This window comes from Lissotriton vulgaris, chromosome 4_1 (assembly GCF_964263255.1).
Source record: "Lissotriton vulgaris chromosome 4_1, aLisVul1.2, whole genome shotgun sequence".
Lineage (NCBI taxonomy): Eukaryota > Metazoa > Chordata > Amphibia > Caudata > Salamandridae > Lissotriton > Lissotriton vulgaris.
The window spans coordinates 1,459,036,667-1,459,057,529 of record NC_141691.1 but is presented as its reverse complement, the minus strand read 5'-3'; the positions used below and the strand labels follow the sequence as shown (position 1 = coordinate 1,459,057,529).

Here is a 20,863-nt window from a genome sequence, read left to right as displayed (position 1 = left end):
CAGGATCTTTTCTGCTCTGAACAGACTGGTAGTACCAAAGGTGTGGCCTTGATTATTAGATCCAACAGTGGGATAAGTGTGGAAAAACATCAAACCGATTATACGGGTAGATGGTTAACAGCATCCTTATTTATAAAAAACACACGGGTGACATGTGCTATATACTATGGACCGAATCAGGACTCTCCAGAAGCACTGGTTAATCTAAAAACTAGTTTTCAAAATTTAAATGCTCCTATTATATTAGGGGGCGATTTTAATTTAGTATTTGATCCTAAATTGGATCGTACGTCCAGAGCTATATCTGCCACATCATATAAATCTAAAAGAGAGCTCAGAAACATGATGAGGGATTTTAACTTACTAGACATCTGGAGAGTAAAGAATCCAAATAATAGAGACTATTCGTTCTATAGCCATAGACACAGACACCACTCACGTATAGACTTTTTCCTTATTGATCAAGGGTTACTTCCAAAGACTGTGTCTACCACCTACATTCCTGCTATCTTATCTGACCATTCTATGGTAGAATTAACAGTGGTATTCTCTCAATGTGTCCAGGTAAGACGTTGGACCCTAGATAGGTCCCTCCTATTACAGGAAGGTTTAGAAAATGACCTACTAAAGCGTATAGAGGAGTATTTTGAAATCAATAACACCACTGCGTCAGAACAAACTGTATGGGAAGCATTTAAGTCTTACTTAAGGGGAGTACTTTCTACCATAATGATACAGAGAAATATAAGTAGGAAGAAGATAGAGGAAGACTCGCTGTATAAAATCAAACAAAAGGAGCAAGAGCTTCAAAGAGCCGCACTAGAGCAACAAATTAACTTGCCTTCCATTCAGAAGGAGCTAGAGGACTTAAAAGTCAAATACCAGGCAAATCTTGATAAGACTATCAAAGAGAGGTGGGATGCTAGTAGATTGCAGAACTTTTCCTATGGCGAAAAATGTGGTCGTATTCTGGCTTGGAAGGCCAGGTCCGATCGAACTAGAAACCAGATAACCAGGCTAAAGATACAGAGCTCTGGCGAAATAACATTTAACAATGATGAGCTATTGGAAGAAGTTAAGCTATATATGCAGAACCTATATACAGGTACAGACAATAAAACTTCCAATGAAGAAGCAGCTCTCTGGCTGGAGGAGCTCAACCTCCCATATTTAACTAACGAGGATAGTTTGATGCTAGGCTCTTTGATTAAAGAGGGGGAGGTCCACGATCAGCTCAAAAGAATGGCCAGGGAAAAATCAGCTGGCCCAGATGGGCTTCCAGTTGAAGTCTACCAAATGGGGGCTGCCATAATAGTTCCAATTCTTACATCTCTATTTAATAAGATACATTTCGAGGGACAGCCTATCCCACCGACCTGGCTGGAAGCCACAGTAACGTTAGTTCCTAAGCCTAATAAGGACCCGCTGACAATTGAGTCATATAGGCCAATCTCGCTGCTAAATATAGATTATAAGATCTTTGCTGGGGTTTTGGCGGCGAGATTGGCCAAAGTAATTAAGTCCTTAATACATGAGGATCAGAGGGGCTTTATGCCAGGCAGGCAGTTAAATGAACTGACATATCAAGCCATTGCTGCAATAGATTATGCTTCAGAGCAAAAAAAACCCTTGACTATTGTGGCAATTGATGCCGCTAAGGCCTTTGACCAGGTCCACTGGTTATATTTATGGGAGGCTCTATCTAAGTTTGGCATTCCAGCTAATTTTATAGCATCCATAAAAGCGCTATATCACAGTCCTAAGGCCAAGTTCCTTGTAAATAATCTGCTAACAGATTGGGTTCATATAACACGGGGTACCAGACAGGGATGCCCCCTGTCTCCTTTATTGTTTAATCTTTATATAGAGCCTTTGGTAAACCAGTTAAGATCTGATACTATGATTAAACCCTTCCAGATTAATGAGTTAGACCTGAGATTCGCACTATATGCTGATGACCTCCTAATGTATACATCTAATCCTGAGATATCCATCCACCGCCTCTTTCGTCATGCTGAAAGTTTTGGGGTGATCTCAGGATATAGAATCAATAAAGAAAAAACGGAGGTCATGCAATGGAACTATGTGGATAAACTTCCGGAATCAAAACCCATGATGAGATACCTTGGAATTCACTTAGTTCAGAACATCGTAGAAACATCCAAGGTGAACATGGACAGAGTTTACAAGGAAATCTGCGGGACTTTACAACGTTGGTCTGGCCTACCACTAAATATTTTTGGAAGGGTTAATTTAATTAAGATGGTTATTTTGCCAAAGGTTACTTTCCTATTTAATTCATTACCCTTATCAATCGATCCTAAAGATATCGCCAAACTACAGGGAAGAATCGGATCCTTTATCTGGAATTGTAAATCGCCCAGAATTTCCTTAAAAAAATTGCGACGGAAATTGAAAGCTGGAGGACTGGCTATGCCAGATATTTTGTATTATTGTCATTCTTTTCACTTTAAAAACTTTAGGTGTATGGCAGACAAAGCCGATACATCCTCTTTAGGACGGCTATTTCAGGCGCTACTACATGGTATCCCTTTAGGGCAAGAATTCTTTTTGTTCAAATTTGGAGATCCAAGATTCTACAAGAAGGTTAGATTAAAGGTGCTAGGAACTGCCCTGAGAAACTGGGTGTTTGTGAGAAAGAAACTGGGTATTCCCTATTACACCCCCCAGGCCCCTATATGGGATTCACCTGGGACGCCAGAATGTCTCAGAGACCAATTATCAATTCCTCTTAAAACAGCCGGTTTTATGCAATGGCAGGATTTTATGGATAATTCCCAGCTATTGGGGTGGGACTCACTCTCCAGGTTGACAAATGGAACTCTCACCAGATTCAAATTCTACCAGTTATCAAGTTGGTGGTCTACCATTCCATGGGAGTTCACAACCAACCCAAAATTTGAATTTGTGATGAGAAAGGGTAGATGGAAAAAGGAGATCTCCTTTTGGTATGAGGCCTTAAATGAGAAGGATGAAATCTCTGAGAATGAACTTAACAAACTCTGGGGGGAGATAGACGACCTGCAATGTGATAACTTGCTAGCATTATGGGGAGACACTTTTAAATTGTTAAATATAGTGGTGAAATCTGCCCCCTTAAAGCGCAATCATCTGTTCACCTTAAATAGAGTCTATATAACTCCAAAAAAACTGGTTAAAATTACAAAGCTGGAATATAGCTGTCCACGTTGTAAGGCCCCTGCAGCAGATGATATACACATGTTCGCAGAATGTCCAAGTTTGTTACCCTTTTGGACTAGAATTGGAGAGTTCATATCTGACGTACTCGGCATAAATTTTGAGATCTCTTCTAGGATAATTTTTTTTGGGTTAGGGGCAGAATACCAGCTTCAGGATTTGATGACTAAATTCATCTTTTATATAATTATTCTATCAAGGCGTGAAATTTGTAAGGCCTGGAAGTCAGAGAATGCCCCTACATTCACGGAATGCCTGAAATATATTATTTATGTGAGTGAGTCCGCTATGGCTTGTGATAGTTCTAGTCAAGATAAGATCTGGGCGGCCCTTGTGGCTTGGCGGAACCGATGACAGTGTTCCTATGATTTCACCTGGGTACTGTTGGTGCTTGTTCTCCTGCCGAAGAAAGGGTCTTCAAGGTCGAAATGGTATGGAGCGGACATAGCAAACAGCCAAGTCTAGAGCGGGGTTTTCGCCCTCCCTCCCTACTAAGGATATAATCCTCTAAGTTTCGTGAATCGCAATGTAGGGAGGAGGAGATGCCCTAACTAGAACACCCAATCTGGTATATGAGGAATACAAAAAAAAATGAAAAAAAATATATATTAGTGTTTTTGGTGATACACCATATGGTTCATTACTACATAAATGGTAAAAAGAGGTATGCTAGATATGTAGAGCAAACCATATATTTTGAAAATATGAAGAAAAAAAATTCTCTAACCCACATTTCATTTACAATTTATTTCTTTTTCTTTTCTTTTTTACATTTTCTCACTGATACTCCAGTAATCCTGAGGTACTGACTCTCAAGCTTCTCCCCCCATGGTACCTCGGTACAGTGCAAACTTCTCCTGGTGAAGCTTGAGAGGTGGCTTCCCTAAGAGTACTGCAGTAACTCGTAGGAAGGTCTCGCTGGGTCCTGTGGGACTTCTGCAGAACTCACAGCACCATTTATTTTTCTTACATTTTTGTCCCCTGTCGGGTAGTGGTCCTTTTGGCAGTTAGCATGGCTAATCAACGGTTTGTGGCGCCCACCCTTTTTCTTGCCCCTGTGATGGTTCATCACAAACCTTTCCAGCAAGGAGATTAGATAGTTGAAAAAAATGTTTTTCTTGGAAAGTTTGTTGTATTCGTCAAACAACACTACACTGATTCACAAACCCTTTTTCAATGAAAACTCTGACCTAACTATAGCTACACAGTGGTGATTGCCACTGTGTAATACACATTTATGATTGTGTGTGAAACCGAGGTTGAAATGTGTCTGCGCTTTTAGTGAGCAGTGGCCTGTAGATAGAAGTAAGGGGTGGATTGAGTCCAAAAAACACATGGTTCTGTTGGTGTACCAGTTCCCATCCAAAAGACTCCATATTAGCCCAAACCCACATCTTTGCACTGAATTCCTCTATAGTGCTGTGTTCCCTTTCTGAGGTTTGGAATTTTTGGAATCCTCTAACGGGGACGTACACTCAGAACTGTTCAGTCTCATTTTGCTTTTACCTGAGTAATTGTCAAAATTAGGCTACCTCAGATACATACTTTTTGTAATTATAACCTTCTGCTTTAGAGCAGTAGAGATCCTCATAAACTGCATATTTCAAAGAACAAAGCCCAAGACCAGATAAAGGCTTCCTGATGTGCTCCTCTCAAAGATTTCAAAAGCAGAAGATTAAGACACATACACATAATTGCATTTCTGAAAGTTTAGTTAAATCAATTGTAAGTAAGTCTCAAACAACATTCTTATTCACACATTGTATCAAACTCTTAGCTCCACAAATGGCTAAAGTGATAAAGGTGAGTGTTCAGAGAATGTGCTTGTGTGGATAAGGAATAGTAAAAGGATAAGAAAAACAGAGGGGGTTCTTTAGAACTTTTAAAAAATCATATTATTGTACATGGAAGCCTGTCCGGTATACAATGTGTTTATAACAAATGTTGCATCTAGAAGTGGTCCAGTTGTTAAGTTACTATTGACACTCTGCAAAGTTATCCAAGCGATCCAGGCTTAATGAAAGAGCGTCAATATTTTGACCCGACAACTGGGGAGGGGAAGAAGGCCACTGAATGCCTCAAATGTGGGCTTTCATTAGGACTAGGAAGGTAAAGGAGCGACCTATAGAGAAATCAGGAGTTATCTCTTAGAGTATAGAAAAGTATTGTGTCAATTAAAAACCCTATAGCTGGTTAAAAACAGATAACAAATCCAAGCTGTCCATACCTGGTTGCCGAAGTCATCCAACTGAGAAAATAGACCTGGATAATTCCATGAAGCAGAAGGGCCCAAAGGCTCCACTCGGATGGGTGATCAATCTCCACTTTAATATATGGTCGTAACAGTGACCATAATGGGGAGAACACAAGCCTTCAATATCAGCTTAGCCACATGGTCCAGCCTAAAAAATCTCCAAAAAGGGAGCACTGTAATTGCTGCATATTGACATGAATGTAGAATTAAAGGCTAGAGTCTCTTGCAAAGCTAACCTTGCTTCCACTCAATTGGCTATGGCTAGGAAAAAATCCACAATTGGAGTCTGGGGCACATACAATGGAGTTAATCACACTGGCCCTGTGAGAAGGGGGAAGAAGAGACAGGTAACTGCACTGTCTCAAACAAAAAACAAAACTCAGAGCAAGGATTTTCCTTTTGAACGTAATATTACTAAAGTGTAAAAAGGAACAAAGCTAATCTCACTTGATACTGTTCATTGCGTTAACACGAATTTAAAAGGCAACTGTGCTCAAACTGTAAGCAGAGTGGTTTGAAACTAATCAAGGATTCACCCTTTGACAGTAACATTACTAAAGTATAACGAGCATTGGCATAGCCAAACGGTCTTGCTTTTGGGACCTTCTAAGTATTTAGCTATGCAGCCCAATATCCTTGATGCAACCACATCAACTGTTGCGTGGCTAAACACTTATAAGGTCCTAAAGGCGAGACCTATTGCCTATGTCAATGCTTGGTGTGGTTGTGTGTGTTTGTGGTTGTGTGTGGTGTGTAAGTGGTTGTGTACGTGGGTGCGGTTGTGGGTGCGGGTGTGGTTGTGGGTGTGGTTGTGGGTATGGGTGCGGTTGTGTGTGTGGTTGTGTGTGTAGTTGTGTGTGTGGTTGTGGGTATGGGTGTGTGGTTGTGTGTGTGTGTGATTGTGTGTGTCTTTGTGTGTGGTTGTGTGTATGTGGGAGTGGTTGTGTGTATGTGGGAGTGGTTGTGTGTATGTGGGAGTGGTTGTGTGTATGTGGGAGTGGTTGTGTGTATGTGGAAGTGGTTGTGTGTATGTGGGAGTGGTTGTGTGTATGTGGGAGTGGTTGTGTGTGGGTGTGGTTGTGTGTTTGTGTGTGTGGTTGTATGTTTGTGTGTGTGGTTGTATGTATGTTTGTGTGTGTGTAGTTGTGGTTGTGTGTGGTGTGTGTGGTGGGTGTGTGGTTGTGTGTGTGGTTGTGTGTGTGGTTGTGTGTGTGGTTGTGTGTGTGGTTGTGTGTTACAGTAATACTAAAAGCATCTCAAATTAAAGGGACACAAACATCGAGTTTGTGGAAAGAGAAAGCACATTGTAAGTCAAACGGTCGCAGCCAAGCATTAACACAACATGTTCTTTGATGTTTGATGTTCTTTGAACGAGAACATCAAAGGGGCGCTGCTAAAGTGATCGCTGGCAAAAGTGATCTCGGGCGCTTAATGAGTATGACGTGGTTTGCCATTTGGCGCCTCGGCTCCTAAGCGTGCGCCCATGCACACGCACTGTAGCTCTAGGCTGGCCAGGCTGGCCATGGTAGCATTTTTGAGCCCTCAGTAAATGTCTCGACAGATCAGTGCTTGCGCTGGATCAGGCGAGACCTAAAAAGGAGCAAACCTAATCTCAAATGATACTGTTCAGTGCTATGACTAGAATTTTAAAAAAAAGGCAGCATTGGTCAAACTGTAAACAGAAAAGTTTGAAACCAGAGCATTGCTCCCTGTATAACTGTATCTTACATGCATAAAACTAATCTCACAATGTGCTGGTAATTTTGATGCCGAGTTACCCAGTTGCTTCGGGTTAGTTTTGGGTTACCCCATTGTTTTGTGACCACAAAGTACATACAGCAGGTCTTGAGCAGAGACCTAAAAAAACAGTAAACATGCATTTTCCATTTATGCACCTAAAATCTGGAACAGCATCCTATTAGTCGTCAGGACTGCCCCAATGCTGCTCCAATTTAGCAAAGATTTGAACGCTGACTCTTTAGAGAACACAGCATCACAATGCACTAACTGCCCACAACTCACATTACCTGCAAACTTTACCATGTACAGGCCTCTGCTGCCCTTTGGCTAGGTTAGCAGTATAGAAATACCATATACATACATGAAGACTTTCGATTTATTTCTGTCTCCTTTGATACCACCTTCCTTAATCCAATCTAGTTTTCTATGGTAATTTGCATTTGCACAGCTTTATCTCATAGCTAGCAATTTTGGATAGTCTTGCTCTGTCGGCTAAAATCTCACTGTTTAATGAACCCTGATGGTCTTTGGTTCCTGAGTAGTGGTTAGCAAAGCCCTTATGGTTATTTGATTATTTACTCCATTAAATGAGACCTATTTGCTTTTTTAGGGCTCTGGCCTACATCACACTGCGTAGCATTGTAGGCGGAGCCCAAGAGTCCTGTAGTTAGCGTCTCCGAAAAGCTACCTAAAAAATTCCTGGCTGCTCGTGATTTTTCGTCCTTTTGCCAGCTGCATGGCAGTTGGGCCTCGCATGCGTGTTTTTTTAGAAGAGAGCACGCAATAGGCCATAGGCGGTAGAGTAGCTCCGCCTATTGCATATTGTGTGCGGTCACGCGCACCAGAAGGCCATGTTTCTTCAATTACCAGCTGTCAGGGGCCCCGGTAGTTGAAGACAGATGCTTGGGCGCGCGTGCACCACTCTCGAGTTTCTTTACCGAAGTGGTGCTCTGACATGAAAACAAGTAAAACCCGGTGAAAGGTTCACGAGATGACAAAATGAGAGGTCTCCTCAAGGCGTGCTCTTGATGTCTCCACTGCTGCTGTATCCTCTCACCTCGTTTTTAGTCCCACCTGTCTCGTGGTCTGTGTCTCTCTTCCATTGGTCTCTAGCCTTCTGTTCCTTTGAGGTCACTCCGGCTCCCTTCGGCTTCTACCTCACTGTTTCTCTCGGCGAGTGTCTGTGCATCTCTCCACCCCTCGTTTCCCCTTCACCTCCTTTTCTCCCTCGCTGGCTGCCATACTTTTCTCCGACTCTCCCTCTGTATTTGTAGCTCTCTTGTCTTCGCGCGCTCTTCCCGTAAGCTTAGTTAGCTCAGTGTGTCTCGCTATAAATGACCTCCTGATCTGTGGCTCTCTCTCGGTACCGCGCGTCGTGCTCCACAACTTTCCCCTTTCTCAATCTCTCCCCGTGTTCTCTCCGCGTTTCCCCGGCCCTCTCAGAGCCCAGTATCTTTCGCGTCTTCTTCTCAGTCTTTGATCTCGTTCACCCCGTCACACCCCCTCTCTCTCTACATAGCCCTCCCCTTCTCTCTCCCTGCACCCTCGGTATTTCTCCACGGTGTCACCTTTTCTCCTCTTTGCTCCTCTCTCGGTTCCCCTTCTCTTCTCTCACTTATCCTTGCTGCGCAGTCTTTTTCTGTCTCCCACACTTCTCCGTGCCCTTCCCTCACGCCTGGCTCCTCTCACTTTCCATTACTCCCTCTATCTGTAGATTATTTTCTCTCTCTCCCTCTCTGCCCCCTCTCCTCTTTCATCACTCTTTTTTTAAGACATGCCACTATTTCTTCTCGGTATCTAACGATCACTGCGCCCTCTCGCTACATCTCTCTGCCCCCTTTCTCGCTCACACACACCATCTCTACCCCGTGTCCTGTGTTCTTTCCCCTCCACCTCCCCTAATGCCCCTCTGTCCCTATTTCCCTGTCTTTACCTCACTGTCTCTCCCACTTGCTTCTCTGTTGACCTCTTCTTCTATCTCACTCTCTTACTAACTCTCCCTCGTTCTTCTGTCGGTGTCTTTTCTCTCTGTCCATCTTCTCTTTCGCGCACCCCCTGTCGAGCTGTTACTTAAGTGACAGTCTTCTGCCCTCCCTGTCGCTCTTGTCTCAACCACACGCACGTGACTCACTCTTTCTACAATGGCAGTCTCTTCTCCCCCTGTCCCCCTGTCACTTGTAGTCAGCCTCTATATCCAGTCAATTCCTCCATCTGTCTCTTTCGCTTTCTCCGCTCCTATATCTGTTGTTGTTCCCCACAACGTCTCTTCCCCTTCCTTCTATGAGCCTCTCTCCCTACCCTTCACTCTGTTTGCCTCTTTTTCGCGCCCTCTCCCTTCTATGATTTCTTCTCTCCTGTGTCTTCCTTGCTCTCTCTCGCGCCACCGTCAGTCTCGTGTCCCTCTACCCCTGTCGCTGTCCCTTTCGCTTTCCTCCTGTCAGCCTCCTGCCCTGGGCCGTTGCCCCCTCGCTCCGACTGCCTCTTCTTATTATGAAAAGAACACCACCCGCGAGGGGCTTAAACGGAGCCGCGTCTGGCGAGCACAGCTTAGCGGGCACCCGCCCCGGGAGCTGGTGTCCGCGCCCCGTCTCAGCGCCACGAAGGCCCTCTGTTCAGCGCTTTCAATCTAGCGCTCAAAAACGGTTTTCGGTGTTGATTGGTCTATTCATAGATTAAGTAATCGTCGTAAATTTCGATCTATTCACCACCCCCTCCATTTAACCACCGGTACCCAGCGACGTCTTTCAATGGAGCTATCGTTCAAATCTTTTACCAAAACATGTTAGTCTTGCAACGGGTCAACCTACTGAGTGTTGTATGTCAGTTAATCTATCCGGTTAGCAAAATCAAAAATATGTTGTTTGTGTTTATCCACACAAAGTTTCACCAAACTCATCCACACACTAACCCCAACAATCAATCCATCCATCCACCCACCCTTCCACCAGCCCCAACAATCCATCCATCCATCCATCCACCAGCTCCAACAATCAATCAATCCATCCATCCATCCACCAGCTTCAACAATCAATCCATCTATCCACCAGCTCCAAAAATCAATCCATCCACCAGCCCCAACAATCAATCCATCCATCCACCAGCCCCAACAATCAATCCACCGACTAAAATCTTGGAAGTCACCGCCCCTCTTGGCCTTATCCCCTACTTGGCTGTGCCGACCCATAATAGAGGTCATACCCTTGACCAGGTGTTTTCCACTCTGCCTCTCATCATGGCCCACCCTATCCCGGTGCTCTGGTCAGATCACTTTTTGATATCCTTTCAGATTGTCGGGGTCGGTAAGCCTGCGTGTGCCGCCACTTGTCCATCAGGGCAGCCCCGACGAGCCTATCATAAGATCTCCCTTGAAGATTTAGGACAGGCCTGCCTGGATTATCCCTGCCGGTTGTCGGGAAACCTGGAGTCCGACCTTGTCCAGCTGCAAGATTGGATTAGGGAGCGACTTAATGAACTTGCTCCAGAATCCTCTCCTCGTAAAACTCCTAGGCGGTCCTCTGCACCTTAGTTTACCGAGGCCCTGGCCTCTTCCAGACGCGCCTGTAAGAGTGCGGAAAGACGGCGCCATAGGTACGAGGATGTGGCCAAGACGGAGTACAAGATAGCTATTAAAGCCTATCATGCTGACATTCTGCAGGAAAAACGGCACTACTTCGCGGCTCGAATAGAGTCAGCCTCTAGCTCCTGTAAGGAGATTTTCGCCATTGTGAAGGAGTTCATGTCGCCCAAAGCTATTGCATCTCAGCAAGAGTTCTCTGAACCGCGGGTGACCGCATTGGCTAGCTTCTTTCATGATAAGATCAAGCTGATCCAGGACTCTTTCCCAGCCCCTGTCATCGGGACTAGGGTGTGCCAGGAGATCCACGGGAATTTGGCAGAAGATTCTGAGTGTACTTTATCGGAATTTCCACCTTTATCGTTCACTGCGTCGCTTGATTTGCTTTTTCAGCTCAAATCAGGTTCACCTGCTGACCCGTGTCCTGCCAGGTTTTTGGCAAGGATGGCGGAGGTGGTCAATCCACTTGTGAATCCTGTGCTGAATTGTTCCTTGACCAGCGGCGTTGTTCCTGGTGTCTGGAAAGAGGCGAGGGTGGTTCCGCTCCTCAAAAAACCGGGCATTGACCCTGACTTTCATGCTAACTATCGCCCGATCTCTCTCCTACCTGCTTTTGCTAAAATCGTCGAGAAGCATGTCCATAAGGTCCTCTCTGCCTTTCTTGAGTCACATAGCCTGCTGCATGCCACCCAGTCGGGCTTCCGTACCAACTTTAGCACGGAAACGGCGCTTCTCGAAGTCAGTGAGGCTATCAAGGATGTGCTAGATTCAGGGGGTAGGGCCATGTTGGTCATGCTTGATCTGTCGGCGGCCTTCGACACCGTCCCTCATGAAGGTCTTCTCCGCAGACTGTATGAGATAGGTCTGCGTGGGACGGTGTTGAGGTGGTTTCAATCTTACCTGGCTGGTCGCCGGCAGGTGGTCTGGGCCCCCCCTTACTCAGCCGAAGTGCCGCCGCTGGAGGTTGGAGTACCGCAGGGCTCCGTTATGAGCCCGACACTTTTTAATATCTTTCTGACCCCTTTGGCGGTGCTGGCTGAGTCCTTTGGGGCGCAGATAATATCATACGCCGACGACACCCAGCTCCTTTTCACGTGCGCAAAGGGGGCTGAGTTCGATGGAGAGAGTATCCGTGGCTGCCTGGGAGCTGTATTTGAATGGTTTCAGGGTAATAGTCTTAAGTGTAACCCTGGAAAATCTGAGGTGCTCTTTTTTGGGTGCCAAATCTGACCCGAGTTGGCAGGAATGGTGGCCGCATGACATGTTTCCACCGGCATCTTCCTCCACCGTGGCGAAAAACCTGGGGGTCAAAATTGATAACGGCCTGACGATGAAAGCCCAAGTTCTTGGCCTTGTGGGTGTCTGCTTTGGCTTGCTTAGGATGCTTCGGAGGTTTCTCCCTCTGCTCTCAATTTGACCATCGCAAGATTACCGTCCATGCCCTCATTGGCTCGAGGCTGGACTACTCCAATGTTCTCTACCTGGGTTTGCCCGACTACCTGCTGCAGCGTCTTCAGGTAGTCCAGAACTCGGCGGCCCGTGCCATTTATGGTCTTCCCCGCCGTGCCAGTGCCTCTGACCTTTTATCCACCTTGCACTGGCTCTCTGTCAGAAAGCGAATTGCCTTTAAGGCCCTTACTTTGGCCCACAAGGCGCTCTATTCTACTGGAGCGACCTATATCCGGAAAAGGCTAGCCTTTTATAAACCTAGGAGGGCTCTGAGATCAGAAACTCTCTCTCTTGCGGTGGTGCCAGTGGTGAAGAAGGCCCGGACTGGTGGACGCTCCTTCAAACGTCTTGCGCCTCAACTCTGGAACACTCTCCCCTTATCACTCAGCAGCACTGCCAATTTGCTTTTTTTAGAAAGGGACTTAAAACCTGGTTGTTTTGTCTCTAGTCTTCTGTTTTCTTTTTCCACTGGTCCTATTTCCAATTGTGTTATGTGTTAGTTGCGGACCTGTCGGTCTGAAACCGCCGGGACACTCCTTCGGAGTAGCTGAGCGCTATACAAAACCCCCCAATAACATGACATGACATGACATGACATGACATGACATGACATGACATGACATGACATGACATGACATGACATGACATGACATGACATGACATGACATGACATGACATATTTTTGGGGGAATAAATATATGCAATAGACATAGCAAAAGTGCAAAGGTAATAAGTAAAGCCGTTGTTGCCTAAAGGTTATGCACGTACGTTTTCACGAGTGTGTGTGTGTGGTGGTGCCGAGTGTGTGTGTGTGGTGGTGCCGAGTGTGTGTGTGTGGTGGTGCCGAGTGTGTGTGTGTGGTGGTGCCGAGTGTGTGTGTGTGGTGGTGCCGAGTGTGTGTGTGTGGTGGTGCCGAGTGTGTGTGTGTGCGCGACTGCCGAGTGTGTGTGTGTGCGACTGCCGAGTGTGTGTGTGTGCGACTGCCGAGTGTGTGTGTGTGCGACTGCCGAGTGTGTGTGTGTGCGACTGCCGAGTGTGTGTGTGCAGATTGTGTGCGACTGCCGAGTGTGTGTGTGCAGAGTGTGTGCGACTGCCGAGTGTGTGTGTGCAGAGTGTGTGCGACTGCCGAGTGAGTGTGTGCAGAGTGTGTGCGACTGCCGAGTGAGTGTGTGCAGAGTGTGTGCGACTGCCGAGTGAGTGTGTGCAGAGTGTGTGCGGCTGCCGAGTGAACAGTGTGTGTGTGCAGGATACGAACACTTGAACTAAGTCCACCACACACCACACACACACCACCTCACACTCACCACCACACACTCACCACCACACACTCGCCACCACACACACTCACCACCACACACACTCACCACCACACACACTCACCACCACACACACTCACCACCACACACACTCACCACCACACACACTCACCACCACACACCACCAGCCGTCAGTGCACGCTTTTACCAGGCGCACTCACCACCAGCCGTCAGTACACGCTTTTACCAGGCGCACTCACCACCAGCCGTCAGTGCACGCTTTTACCAAGCACACACCTCACCAGCCGTCAGTGCACGCTTTTACCAAGCACACACACCACCAGCCGTCAGTGCACGCTTCCACCAGGCACACACACCTCCAGTCGGCAGTGCACGCTTCCACCAAGCACACACGCCACCAGCCATCAGTGAACAATTTCTACAGGCACACACACCAACAGCCTTCAGTGCACACATCAATTGTTAACGCATCCACAATAAACTATTGTACCAATCGCAGTATGGTGCACTTTACTTTTAAACATATTCATCTAAAGCGCAGCATGCCACCATTGATACTATTTCAATACAACCCACATATTTCTACTACACACCACATGCATACACTCCATAAGACATGGATAAAACACATTGCCATTTACAATGCCATTACCTCTAACTCAAATAAATCCGAGACCTGTTGCATTTCTAATGCTTGTTTCTTTTTTTTTTTTTTACACACACACAGCTTGTATATTTTAGATTGGGTGTTCTGCCTTGAACAGCCTCATTATCTGGGTGGGTGCTGTGTGAGGGGGGTAGGGGTGGTATTTGACAGAATAGTACCAGGTATGTCATTCTTGAATTAGAGGCTCATCTGGACTATGAAGAGTTTGTTTGATAGCCGGAACACCGGGTGTCTTCTGCCTCCAGGGTTGCTGTGCTAGGCTTTAAGAGACACATCCTAAAGGTAACCAAGTATAATAGCTAGTACTTCATTGGCTAAAACAAGAGTAAGCGTGTGGTGGTTGTAGTAGGAGACTTGAATCCCTAGCTGTGCCATGGTCGGTGACAGTAACAGAGATGATGTCTTTACATTAGTGGTTTCTGTTCATGAATACAAATAATGAATAGAGACTGTCCAATCTGTTATAAATTAGGGAATGGAAATGAGTGTTAACTACACTTCTAGTTTTTCAGAGCTGTAACCGTTACAGTCTTAATTAAATATTCTGTTAATATTTTATTCTTGTAGTATAATCAGTATTTTATTCTAATTTGTAGTTGATGTTTAATCTTCTCCCTTTTAAATTCTGTTTTCTGGTGCAGTCATACAGTGGTTTTGGTGCACGTGCATGCTTTATCAATATGATTACAAGAAAATCCAGTACACAGAAAATAAGAGCTGCAACAGTTTGTATTGGAGAAATAGTAAATGAAGTGTTGTTGGTAAAGTGCTTGAAAATCAAATTTGAAATTGCAAGATTATATATTTTGATTACATGCCCAATAATGTCAGTTTAAATGTGTATTTTGATGTTATTGTAATATTGTAATAGTATTTACATTTTTCATGTTTTAGCCACTACTCCTTGGTTTGAGTCCTACAGAGAAAACTTCCTCCAGTCCATGCCTGCATCAGATCATGAATTTTTAAACCACTTTTTAGCATGTATCCTTTGAACAATTACATGAATTATGTAAACATATCCTAATGATGCCCATATATTTTTGCCTGACTTGATTTGAAGACTTCTTTTTTTTGTTTCTGTTAAAATACTGTGTATTTAGGTGTCGAGTGCCTCATTAATCTGTTGGCAAATATTATATTATATAGAATTCTATGTCGGGGCTGAAGATGAGAATAATGCTTATAACTTTACTTGTTTTATGTTTCAAAAGTCAGACAAGCAGTATTTGAAAAAGTACAGCTACTAGGGGCGCCCAAATAAAACGGGATTCTCATTTAGTCAAGAGATCAATCAATCGAAACCACCAATCAACCATTCTCCAGTCCACATAAAGTTCTTAGGCACTCTTTTATTATTTTACAATAACATTTGACGTCAAATTAGCTTCCTGGGCACTCTTGGTCCTTCCTCTTTCTTTGCTTCTTGGTGGCCAGGTTAGGTGCCTTTCTTTGTTTGAAGACATGTCCGGCGTGTCAGCTGAGGTTATCTGTTTACATCTTTGTGTTGCGTGGCGTTCTCGCAACCAACAGATTACTGGGCAATGGTGCGCCATCTATGAGGAAAAAAGTGCTTGAAGCCTGATAGATTACTGATTTGCAGAGCAGTTTAAGATAAGTACGCTGCTTTAGGTCATATCGACCGGGTGTTGCTGCCTATTTCTGCAGATAAGAAGGGCTATTCCCTCTGTGCAGGCTTCTGGACGTCAAAATCCTCTACTTTGTTTCACAGAGCAGCTGTCATTTTGGGGGTCCAGAGCTGTGTGGCATTCCGTTACGGTCTTCTCTCCATTTCTCCATAATAAACATGTTTAACTGATTAGCACTGCACCAGTAACCCAGAAGAAGCAGTCTGCATGGCAGGCCATTTGAAATGTAGCTGACATGGGGAAAGTCCTTACTAGGGGCCTAGATCAACGGGCAAAGTGCACCTGTTGAAAGTTGGACACTAAGTTTCCCTAGGAAGATGAGATCAACCCTTCTTGGCAAGATGTATAAAAAGGGCTGTGGATGAGATCCTGGGAGAGGAGCTGATTTCTGTGTGTCTAATTGAGGTGGTTAACTCAGTTCTTAGGGCAGTGGCCACCACCTTGAAGTCCCTGGGGAAGAGATTAGCTAAATTGCCCTTCCCATAAATACCCTATTCTTCGAAGGAAGGTACACTATACCTGCCACATTAAGGGCTCCATACAGCAAGAACAAATAGAACGCCTGGCAGGACTACGGTGACCAGGATGTCTACTCTGGGAACTTTCTCGAAAAACACCATGTGAAGAGGGTTTGGAGATCTGGCACAAAAGATGACCATAGGCCATCAGAGAATATTTTTCTCCTAGATGAGCTGTATCACCTGAGATTGGTGGAGTGGGTTCCTGCTGAGAGATTGTGCAGTCTAAGCTGCAGAAACCGATCGACAGGGAAGTGCATAACTGCCTTGGAGTGGAGTGTCCACTCCTTTTGGTGTGGGGTAAAATGGCTCTGACTGCAAAGTTTGGCCCACAAATGGTGACATTACTGGGGACATTCTCCAAGGCTCCCACAAAAGGGATTGGTAGGTCCTGCTGCACATGTCAGGATAAACAGCTGCATATGGTGGGACCACTGACAAAAATCATGGAGGCAGTGAAAACAGCTAAAGAATGTAGAACTTTGGTGGACCTCGAGATTCCATCAGATTGGATCCAACACTACATTTTCATGCTTTGGAGTGCAAATTCCATACCTGGCAATTGTTCAGAGAGTGAAGTGGACTCGGACTGGGGGTCGCCGTTTTTCAGTGAACTCAGCGACCCTGTGGAATGCTCTTCCACCCAGGATTCGGATGGAGCCGAGCCATCCGAAGTTCCGAAAGCTCCTTAAAACCTTCCTGTTTCCCCTGGACCCCTAGCTGCTGACACTGTCTCTCGTATCCCTTGTTCTAGAGCGCTGGGACGCTTGCGGGCAGCCATGCGCTCTATAAATCCAATTTTATTTCATTTCAAATAGTGATCTCAGTGAGGAGGAGACCCTTGCTGCTGTTAAGGATTGATCTTAAGCTTGTGAAATTAGCCTCTTTGTAGATGGATCCAGTGGTCCAAGGGTGGCTGTATAGCGGTAATTAAAAAAAATCACCACTGCATTCACTGCATTGTATAAAGGACCCAACTTTGTACAGAAAATATTTGGCTAAAATGTTTTGGCCTGTTGCGTTGGTGGATGGTCATTCGGCGGCATACATGTAACTGTTCCCTGGAAAAGTCAAAGCTTCCGTGGAGGGCGCTTCACTTAAGACAAGTGCAGATCCAGGAGAAGTCAGACCGCTTCCAAAGAGGGACATCCCAAGATCAAGCAAGCTACACCAACAGAGGTGCGATGGTCCCTTATCTGTATTTCTTATGTTCCTATGCCACGGAATCTTTCTGTCCCTCTACAAATGGAGAGAACTGGCTTGATGTGTAGATCGTGCAAAGAGTGCAGGGCTTTTGGCTGGAGTTTTCTGATGGATACATATGCCAGTGGATTCCTCACCGTGTGAATATCCCCCTGCGTCAGCAACATTCGGAAATTCTTCTGTAGCTCTTCACGCCGTCGTGGACGACGTCACAGAAGCATGTCATCGCGCGCGGCTCTGCTGACGTCACCGACTCCATAAGGGGCCTTCGTCGGCGTGATGACATCAGTTCCCTTTGTTCCGCGTCGTCGATGCTAACGGTTTCTTTAGGGATCCTCGGTAGCTCTATTGTTACTGTGCCACTGTCGAGAGTTTTCAGTGTTTTCTTGTAACTTTTTCAAGATGTCGTCGAAGAAGACCAGATTCAAGCCCTGTGGAGAGTGCGGTAAAATTATGTCGATAACGGATCCGCATGAAGATTGCGTATGGTGCTTGTCATCTGGCCACGACGTCCCGGGTTGTCCAAGTTGCAGAAAAATGAACCCGAAGGCTTTGCGAGAGAGAGAGGCTGAACTTCTGATTGCGAAGTTAAAAGGCAAGAAGGAGAAGAAAAGATCGAAGTCTCGCTCCAGTCGTTCGAGGTCGGCTTTGAGGTAGTCTTCGGGGCATGCTTCTAGGTCAAAAAAGAAGCATAAGAAGAAGCATGGGTCTCGGCGTCATTCAGAGAAGGAGTCTGACTCTAAGTCGCCAAGTCGTTGACATCGGAAGGATTATGTTTCTCCTTCACCTGCTGCACGGGATCCGGAAGGGGAGCAATCGCCTGTTGGTTCACCGGAGCAGTCACCAGCTCGAGAATCGAATCCGTCTCCGATGTCGATTCATTCTCCAGCTCGAGAGGAGGTTGAGGTTCCCTCCTCTGAGGAGGTTTCGTCGTCTCCGGTTCCTTGTGCCGAAGAACAGGTTGAGCTGAATCCGGTGCCTCCTCAGGAGCAGCCGGTGGGTGCATACCCCCTATTTCCGGGGCCGGGACAAGACCCTTCACATTATTTAAATGCGATGTATGGGGTGTTCTCGAGAGCCATGTACCCCTCTGGAGCACCTGTTGGTCCCATGGGTTCGATGGCTTATAATCTTGGAGTTCCACAAACATATGCTCCGGCTCCGTTCATGCCTTTCATGCCAACTCCGGCTTGGCATCTCCCGGCACCGCCAAGGTTTTCGACGCCGATACCTTAGTCACCGGCGCCAGTTCCCCGTCGATCACCTTGTTCGCTACAGCCTGGTCCTTGGGCGCCGAGTTCGACGCCAGCAGTGGCTCAGTCGGAGTCAGTTGCGGGTCTGCCGACGCCAATGCCGAAGGAGAGGTCGAGAAGGGAGGCTCAGCGGCTTCTGGAGGAACGGAGATACAGAGAGATGGAGATGGAAGAAGGTGAGTTGCAGGAATCTGAGGATTTGTTTGATGATCTGAGGGAAGCTAGTGGCTTGGAACTTTCTCCAGATTGGGAGTTATCTTCTTTTCCAGATGCCCCGTCAAAAGATGTGGCTCCATATCATGCGATCATAAAGAAAGCAGCTGAACTTTTGAATTTAAATCTTCCCACTGCAGAATTTAAATCTAATATTTTAACAGAGTTTCTCCACTTTCCGTCTTCAGTGATAGAGCCTATGCTTCCTTTCAATGAGGGGTTGACAGAGCCAATCTTGGAAGTGTGGCTTAAGCCTCTTACAGCTCCAGCGGATTCGAAAGCTGTCGCGAGGAGATATAAGATAGCTCCTGGTGACCCGGACTTCTTATCTTCTCATCCTTTGCCCGAGAGCTTGGTGGTACAGGCAGCATGCTCCAAGAAATCTGCAGGTGCCTTTCTGCAGGTGCCTGGGGACAAGGAGTCTAAAAAGCAAGATCAGTCGGCTAAGAAAATCTTTTCTTCAGCCAGCATGGCTCTTAAGTCAACGAATGCCACTTGTCTCTTAGGGCGTTACATCCATTCTTTGATGGACTCTGTAAAGCAATTAGCTCCTAAGATTCCAGAGGAGGATAGGCAGAATTTTAATGAGGTACTTGTTGACACTCGGGCTGCTGCTCGCTAAGTCATCCAGAGTGGTTTGGACACAGCTGACTCTGTGGCGAGAGTTATGGGCTCGTCTATTGCCACCAGGAGGACAGCCTGGCTGAAGTCCTCTGAATTTTGCCTGCGGATGTCCAAGCTGCCTTGGTAGATCTGCCGTTTGATGGCTCGGGCCTTTTTGGTAAAAAGGCGGATGCTGCACTTGAAAGTTTACAGATAGCAGGGCAACGGCTAGGTCTTTGGGTCTTCAGTCCAGAGGTTCTGTGAGTAGGAGATACAAGGGATTCGGAAGGTCTTCCTTTCATTCTTACAACAAACCGCAGCAGCAATCGCAGAATCCTCTGTACAAGTCATTCAGAGGAAGACAAAGGGCTCGTCCTCGAGGATGTCAAGTTTCCTCCTCTTCCTCCTCCTCCTCTACCACCCACCCCCCTCCATCCGCAGCAAAGCAGCCCTAGATCCGCCATTCCAGATCATGTTGGTCCTGTAGGGGGTCGGCTTACCCATTTTCTGCGGAATTGGGAATCGGTCACATCGGACCTTTGGGTTCTCAATCTCATGGAGAATGGGTAGGCTCTTCCCTTTTGGGAATTCCCTCCGAATTACCCTCCTTGCCAAGGTTTTTGCTCGGAGGACCACCTGCTTCTCCTGCAGGAAGAAGTCCTGGCGTTACTGAGAAAAGGTGCGATAGAGGTGGCTCCGGAGCAGGAAAGGGGTCAGGGATGCTACTCCCGGTGTTCCTGATACCCAAGAAGGATGGCAGACTTCGTCCAATCCTGGATCCCAGGATCTTGAACCTTTTTCTGAAACGGGGGAAGTTCAAGATGCTCACACTTGCACAGGTTCTTCAGGCGTTGCTGGAAGAAGACTGGATGGTGTTGATCGACTTGCAGGATGCTTATTTCCATATTCCCATCCTGAAGTCGGACATGAATTATCTCCGTTTCACGGTGGGTTCGCAACATTACCAGTTTGCGGTCCTTCCGTTTGGACTTACTACTGTGCCTCGAGTCTTCACCAAGGTGATGGCAGTGGTGGCTGCACATCTCAAAAGGTTAGGGATTCCAGTATTCCCTTATCTGGATGACTGGCTGATCAAAGCAGAGTCGCCAGAGAAGGTGCTCCATCATCTGCAAGTCACAACTCAGTTGTTGTACAGATTGGGCTTTTCAATAAACGTACCCAGATCTCACCTGGTACCCTCTCCGCGCAACCTGTTCATAGGTGCAGTACTGGATACTGCTGTG

The 20,863-nt window shown here is 46.1% G+C and overlaps 1 protein-coding gene across 3 annotated transcripts in view; it reads left to right on the top strand.

The window, feature by feature from the left end:
• TRAPPC8 (trafficking protein particle complex subunit 8) overlaps positions 1-20,863 on the top strand; it is a 1,294,567-nt gene that overhangs the window by 196,225 nt on the left and 1,077,479 nt on the right. For all 3 annotated transcript variants that reach the window (XM_086965686.1, XM_086965689.1, XM_086965688.1), the window contains one exon: positions 15,075-15,164. In XM_086965686.1, the coding sequence (XP_086821812.1) occupies positions 15,075-15,164 (90 nt within the window). The remainder of the gene's footprint in view (positions 1-15,074; positions 15,165-20,863) is intronic.